The sequence below is a fragment of the Notothenia coriiceps genome, unplaced genomic scaffold, assembly GCF_000735185.1.
Source record: "Notothenia coriiceps isolate Sejong01 unplaced genomic scaffold, NC01 NC01_scaffold00029517, whole genome shotgun sequence".
Taxonomy (NCBI): domain Eukaryota; kingdom Metazoa; phylum Chordata; class Actinopteri; order Perciformes; family Nototheniidae; genus Notothenia; species Notothenia coriiceps.
Window position 1 is genome coordinate 3,549 of NW_011362218.1, and position 8,173 is coordinate 11,721.

General features: G+C 43.8%; 1 protein-coding gene across 1 annotated transcript; it reads right to left on the reverse strand.

Annotated features, from left to right (window-relative positions):
* Positions 1 to 2,284: 2,284 nt before the first annotated feature.
* On the reverse strand, positions 2,285 to 6,015 carry LOC104958887 (cadherin-23-like; the record flags this gene model as incomplete). Its single annotated transcript, XM_010786715.1, has 3 exons — positions 5,848 to 6,015; positions 5,649 to 5,777; positions 2,285 to 2,363 (listed from the first exon to the last, which is right to left on the reverse strand). Coding segments are annotated over exons 1-3 (376 nt in total), but the record flags the coding sequence as incomplete, so codon positions are not given.
* Positions 6,016 to 8,173: the final 2,158 nt, after the last annotated feature.

Genomic DNA, 8,173 nt, shown 5'->3' on the forward strand with positions numbered 1-8,173 from the left:
ATGAATATCTTCATCACCCACAATTCCCATGGTGCAGCAGGGCTGATCAAGCAGTGCCAGCCCTTATCAGCCAGCTGGCAACACTGGAGGCAGCGATGTCCTTCCATCCTGGCGCTGTGGGCTCGACAGGGGGCACGCAGAGTTTAAAGAATACAGTCTACATGCTGTAATCCTCCCAATGGTGTTTATTTCCACCACAGATCAATGTTTCAGACCTGAAGGATCTCCGAGGGATTGCTAGTCCTTCAGGAGCGAGGCGTTGATCGTGATGAAAATAAAACACCCTGCAGGGTTATTAAAGCAATATTACATCAGTGCATGGACCGCCGAGTCAAATATGTTGCGTTTCATCTTAATAGGAATATGGAGTTTACTAAGAGGGGTAATCAAAAACCTAAAAAAAAGGACTGCATCTTACAGAAACCTGTTCAAACAGCCACATCCGGAAAAAGTTTTGACAGGAACAAACAGAAGATATATGGATCAAATATTTAAATAACAGGTGTGAAGAGGTTCTCTTTCGGCATCACTAAGATATATGATAAAGACACATTCAGGTGCTTTAATGCCTATAAATAAGTCACAAATATCCATAATTCAATCATTTACCATCATTAAAGTGTGGGAGCCATTGGTGTGTGGCACAGTGGGTTAGTGCGTTGGTGTTCGGATCATGGGGTCACAGGTTCAAACCCCACTGAGGTCAGCATGTCGTTGTGTCCCTGGGTAAGACACTTCACCCCAAATTGCTCCTGTGGTGATTGCCCACAGTATTGAGTATGTAAGTCGCTTTGGATAAAAGCGTCTAACAAGTGACATGTAATATAAAGTTATTTGATGGTCAAGTTACAATAGAAAATGAATTTTGGTAGCCATAAAGATAAATATATATAACCTTCTGTGTGCACATTATAAACACAAAAAGAAAGAGATAGAGTTTTATAGATGTTACCGCAAGAGTTATGTAGAGAATTGCCATTTTACTGAGCGTTGTTAACCTAGTTAGGCTTAATCCATTGCAATCTCCCTGTGAGTTAGATAACCTGGTTATGTGTAAACATGACAACAGCATTAATCTGAGATGTGACTTAATGTAGTTATAAAACACTGGAGAGAACGAAACCACAGCGTTTGCCACAGCACGCATTTCTCTGTTGCTTTTTGTAGCTTCTTTCCGTACAAGCTTTCCCCATCTAGTGTGGCCACATTTATCCATTCATGTATTTTTTTACACACGCTCCACAAACAGTGCTGAGCGCAGCGATGTGTACTGAAAGTTACATTTTGAGTGGTAGAAGTTAATGAGGAATGCTGTCCAGGTCACAATGAAGTGTAATAGGGCAAAGCCCTCAGCATCACTCTTACGCTGAGTAAAACAGTGTGGTAACACTACAGCACAGAAATACAAATGAGCATAAAAACTTAACTTCTGCCAACACGTATTGCTTTTTCCACTTGCTCCTAGTACCAAAAACATAATTAAAGTTAATGTTAAAACTGCGAAAAGGATTTGGAATCATCTTCCTGTGACAACATAGATAATGCTAAATATTAAAGAAACTCGATAGGGAGAATCCTAGATAAAGATCAACAGCAACATCTAACTTAAAGCTCCTTGCCCTGAAGGGGAATCTGCCCACTAAAATGTTAATGGAAATCTGTTCATGAGTTGTGGAGATATCCTCCTGGCAGAGAGACAGACAAAATAACTGGCAGGCACAAAACACATCCTTGGCAGAGGTAAGAAAACTCTTGAGGAGTATTAAAGCAGGATCACAGTTATAACCTTGTCAGCACTGTGCACACTGTAGCTTCCTCTCATCTCCTTTAGTTTAAAACTCTCAGGTATAGTAACACCTACACCAAATAAGGGTCTCATTAGCATGATCTCAGCGCCTTTAATGCCGACGGCTTGCGTGAGGTTTTTAGTAAAACAAATCGAACAACACACAACAAGTAGACGGGAACGGAACAAATCATGTGATCACAGTCTTCTGCCGAAGGTTACATTTGTCACTCTGACAAACCATAATCCTGTTTTGATGGCAGGAGCCAACTTGTGAATGATAACACTAAATGAAGGCTGACGCGCGCACGACTGCACCAAACAGTGATTAATAACTGCTTACGGGAAACCTATTCTCTAATTCTGAGGCTGCTCTCTGCAGGTATTGACTAATGTGCTTGATGAGACTTGTCTATTATTGCTTGTGGGATTATGATAAGAGGTGATCGATTCCCCCTCTGTGTGCTGTGGGTGTCAGATTGATTATGTGACTCAGACCTGCGATGATGGTGTAGCCGATGCCCCTCGGTCGCCCAAGATCCTGGTCAATGGCTGTTATCTTACGCACGACGTGGCCCTGCAGAGACACACACACACAAAAACATACTGTTACATAAAAGTACTCTCACGGTTGTATTTTTTACTGGCAGTGGAATCACTTTCATCTGACCTGTTATCGATGACAAGAAACCTAGTATCACAGCTATCGGCAAATTAAACGATCAGATTCCTATTATTTGTTTTTGCTCTTTGATACATGCAGAAAATAATGATAGTGGCATTTTTCATATTGTAAACAATATGTGGATTTTTTGGCCATTCAGTTTGCAGTTAATCATTAAAAACTGCAAGTGGAGCATGAGATAGGAGACACAATATTTTACTGTGAAAATATTTATCATGAGTGAGCACTTTTTTCCCACACAAGACAATGGTTTTTGATGTAAGTGTAGTTTATTTCCAATGCCCCACTGCAATTCAGCCTGAGAAGCAACGTTAACAATGATTATGAAGGGTTTTGTTTGCTTTGATTTACCCTTTCTTGGTCTCTTAAACTCTCTGGCTTCGCCAAAGGGTCCTTACCTTGACACAACCACATATGACAGTTAAGGAAAAAATAGAAAAGGAAACACAGAGGGCTGCTTGAAAAGTCTTTGATCCGCTGAGGTTTCTTAGCCTTCGTGCCTCAATCAGGCATGGTGGTGATACTTAAAAACCCCTGTGCTGCAGTGAGAGATGGAGAGACCCTCCATACTTCCCAATAGCTTTCCTCCTCTTCTCCCCCTACCCTCCTTTGCTCCATCACATCCCCCTCTTAGCTCTCTCACTCACACCCAGGCAAGCTGCCTCCTATCGATTCTGCAAATTGTGTCTACGGCATGTTTATGCTCCATTTCAGCCAAAGCATCTCCTGTCATTGACCAATTACAGGAGAATCAATTACAAGCCTTTTAGAGGGACTGATTCACACCAATCACAAGCTGAGAAGGAAACACACACACACACACACACACACACACACACACACACACACACACACACACACACACACACACACACACACACACACACACACACAGAAGATTTAGGGACATACTAAGAGAGAAATAAGGGACAGCGAATGAGGAGAAGAAGTGATGCTGAAGTAATGAGAGCAATATTCTCGAGCTGTCCACACAAGTGGAAAATGTTCAATCAACCATCACATGTGCAATCCCCCTCCTCCGCACGCGCGCACACACACACACACACACACACACACACACACACACACACACACACACACACACACACACACACACACACACACACACACACACACACACACACACACCTCCCCAAAGTCGAGCCAACCATCGTCTCCCCCTCTTCATCCTTTCATTTCTAGATATACAGTGCATTGCCCCCCCAACGCATTCTCCTTTTCGTTCTTTCTACTCATTGATTTGACAGCCAAATTGTGTTTTCCTAGAAGAAGCTTAAACGTCAGTCCAAGCAGCATGGATTCACAGCTCTAACAGCCGAAAACCCTGCCCTGTGATTTCATCTGAAAAAATAGGAAAATAAAAAAATCTTCTACTCCTTTTTTCCAGGGATGACGGGTTGATTGGCTGGACAAAAAGAGAAAGACAGACATGGAGAAACAAACAGGAACTGAGAAGCAGGGAAAAAGGGGGTTTGTGTGTGTGTGTGTGTGTGTGTGTGTGTGTGTGTGTGTGTGTGTGTGTGTGTGTGTGTGTGTGTGTGTGTGTGTGTGTGTGTGTGTGTGTGTGTGTGAGAGAGAGAGAGAGAGAGAGTGTGTGCACTCACACCTTTGAGAAATGACCTATGACAGGGATGCAAGTTTGATATCCCTTTACGTGTAAATGTCACAGGCCTTGAGAATAGTTGACACTCGCTCCGTCATGTACGCCCTCGGCTTATCACCGCCAAACACTGCCTAATGGAAATGACACATGCCCATTAGAATAGAACATGAGTGCATTGAAAGAGTGTGTGTGTGTGTGTGTGTGTGTGTGTGTGTGTTTGTGTGTGTGTAAAAGCGGCAGCGTTGGCCTGTAATGGTGCGTCTTCTCCGTTAATCTGTTGTAGGGTCAGCGGGCTCTGTAACAGATTTTGGTTGCACTCCTACCGTGATCAAGTACTTACATTTTTCAGTAATAGGATTAAACAGTGCCCTCTACTGTTAGAGGCAAGAGCTACAAGACTCCCGGGCAGTCTTACTGAGGCTTAGCGCTGCTCAACTGCTCTGACAAATCTGGAATCCACTCACCAATGTCAACTTTGTGTTCCGGGGTAACACTGCTCCTTTTAACTTTCTCTTCTTTAGTACGCCACCTAACTTTTTCCTAATTTCCTTCCCCCAAACATCTCCCTCACATTCTACCCCCACTTACAGATCCCCCTCCTCCCCCTCCTCTTCCTCCTGTTGTGACCTTCCTGGTGACAGTTGATGAATCAGAGAATCGGGGAGACACCGGGCGTCGACACAGTCACGCCCCGTTAATATGCATGCAAATGTAGCACTTGACATTTCTACTACAGTGCGTGCAGGCCAGGGACGAGGGGTATTCGGTGGGGAGGGGGTGGTGCTGAGGGCGGGGGGCTAGTCAGGGGAGAGACTTTAGTGAGAGGCAAAATAAAACTGATAGAGACAGAGAGAACAGAAATAAGGACGGACAGCATTACGCCCCTGTGTGTAATTCCCTCTCTACGAATGGAAACATCAATAGCCGGACCATTAGCCACCTGGGAACAGAGTTTAGAGGGCTGAGTCAGGGGACTGAACATAATGGTTTACAGGGAAAACAGACACTCAGTGTATCAGATAGACATTACAGACCTACTTGCAATAAAGACACAGGTAGGGTCACGGCAAGACTCCCTGCTTAGTACTTCCTCCAATGCAAAGACTTCATGCTTCACACACATGCAGCAGTATGAGCATGAGGCAGCATGGGGAGATAAATCCTATAGCCCCCAGTGACCTTTGCTGGAGGCCTCACATCCCTGAAGCAGAACTGTAAATCTCCCGCAGTAATTACAGACTCCAACACCCGCACTGCTGTATGTAGGGGCAGAGTTTGGGTGTGTGTGAGACATCCAGCCCCGATAATAACTCAGGCCTAGATTTTTAACCACGTTTCTCTTGCACCCGCTCCAAACACCTACTGAATAATCAAAGAGGAGTATGAACATGGGACAGGAGGAGCTTGGGAAGAGCAATGAGGTCAAAAATAAGTGGAATATGTTGGCAATAGAGAAAGATGGGAGAGGAAGAAACGGATAGATTGGCATAAAAGCTGCATGGATAGAATAAAAGCTGTGGATGTGTGGAGTTAGTTGGGATTGTAATACTGACCAGAGGCACATCCTCCTCTATGTTGGTGCTGTAGGGCAAGTTAGTGAAAATGGGGTCCATGTCCTGGACATCAGTGATGGTGATGGCTAAGTTGGCCAGCCGGGACAGGGGTCTCGCTTTGTCTTGATCCTGAGAAAACAGAAGAGTATTCAGTATATATCTAAAGTGTACAGGGATTGTCTTGTATGTGTATGCTCACCGTGGCGTTGACAGTGAGCTGGTAGGCTGAGGTGGTCTCGTAGTCCAGGGGCTTGGTGACGGTGACGGTGCCCCGGGCCCCGTCGATGGAGAAGAAGGGAGAAGGGGGCTGAAAGGAGAAGAGAACGCTGCCTCCTGTGCCCTGGTCTGGATCTGTGGCGTTCACCATGAACACTGATCTGCCCGCATGTGTGTTCTGAAACACACATTCAACACACAGTATTAGTATACTGACAAACAGCATTATGGACAATATCGAAATACATGCCTGGATTTACACTCTAATAGAATATCTGTATTGCCAACATGTTCAGGGTGTCAAATTATGACCTTTGTGTGGTTTACACAAAAGCCTTACTAAATAGCCATCCATCAGGACTTAATTAAGTCATCATTTAAGGATCACAATGTCTCAGTTTTCACAGCAATGTTCAAATCCTTACCCTGCAGCAATGTGCTTGAATCAAGTGCGCAAATAGAAAGGCCATCTTTCTGGATAAATAAAAGCAGTGATTTACTTTGCTGTTCCAACCACTTGTGTTATGGCCATTGGCAATTCAATGCTCCAAATGGCAAATTGTAGAGAGAAAAAAGTATGTTCTTATTCCAAATGGATAAAAAAGTGAAGATATAACACAGTTGAACATCAAACTGCCTCTGAAGTTCTATACTTCTCACTCAAAGGAATAGTTTCCCACAAAATGAAAATGCAGTCAATCGCTCACACCTACACATTAAGTGAGATTTGTAGGACTACAGTCTCGAGCTGGGCGATGTGCAGCCGCAGCATCAGAGCTACAAAAACCCTTTGACCATGGTGCAAGATCTATTGGAGAATAAAAAGGAAATTTGCAGCTCTGAAAAGTCTGTCACATTAAGATTTCTGTTCAAAGGGTTCAAAGAAGGCTGAGGTGAGGCCATGGTGTTATATTGATGTGTGGGGGTCCAACAAACCTAACTGGAACATTGAATGCCACTGTATGGGTGTCAAAAAAATAATGACAACATTTTCATTTTGAACTGAACTTTTCTGATTGCCTTTCGTGCATGGAGACGGTTTCAGATGTGACCATAGCCAACAGGCAGCAGAGTTTAATTTGGCCACACAGGATATGGCATCTCAGTTAGACATAACGTCTGTTGCATTGTGACTGCCTCTGATAAAACTGATTTTACTCTCACAATAGTGCACCTTCGATGGTGTGGGATATTCAACCGTCAAAAAGATATTTCTCCAACCTTGTTGTCTGAAAATATAAGCGTTGCCTCTCTATTTACCTCCCAAAATTGCTTTGGATGTCTAAAAGCAAGAAAAAAAAGTCAAGAAATGTCATGCCATGTCAGAGTACGGTCTGTCTTGGTCATAGTCAGTGTGGAAACCCAGGAGATCAGGAGGCCATATAAAGAAACAGTCCCCAGGTAGAGAAGCTTGTCGGTAAGTTTGAGGAACATTCTTATTAATTGGAATTTTATCTCAAAGCAGCCACACACACACAATTAATAAGAAATAGAAATGCCTACAGATAGAAGACAAAAAAAAGGTTGTACTGGAGCACGAGAGGTATTCTAGCTGTATAACTGGAAAGACACACTCGCACGAGGCTCCTGTTCTCCCAATCTCACCCCATTAGCACATGCAGTACATGGTGTCATATGTTGGAGCAGGGATTGATATTCACGGTAATTTATGGAGCCAATTTTCCAGGTAAGATGCCGGTAGAGGCTGTGCTATGAATTAAAAAGTAATATTGCGTCCCAGTAATTTACCGGGAAGTGTGTGAGAAAGAGACTCTTACACACTCACCTGCGCCCACACACAGTTCAGAATGTGTTACCTTTACTGGGGGGGGAAGAGCGTGACCACATAGGGAGGTCGTGGTGCTGAATGGAGCTGGGCCCTGAGCCAAAGATTAAGTGACACACAGAAAGAGAGCAGTTGACCCCACAGTCTGTCTGCACAGGTGTCAGGAGGGTGCGTTTACATGTGTATGTGTGCATGCAAACTTTTACTATTGAGTATAAATCTGTGTTTGTTTGAATTGTTGGTTTAGTATGTCCATTTGCTGACAGCGCCTGCGGACGTAAGTTTGTGTGTGTTTAGACCTTTTAACCCACTGCACTCTGAAAACTGGGTGGGAGTTTCAGCAACAGCTCTAAACTGGTTTAGCTCCTACTTAAAGGACAGAACAAACTTTGTCTCAATAGGCAATTACAAATCAACCCTGACAAAATATGCTGAAGTTCACTGCTGTGAGGAGTCCAGTTCTGTCTCTCATTCTCTGGTCCTGCCTGTCTGCATCACTTGGACACCTTAAACAAACAGATAT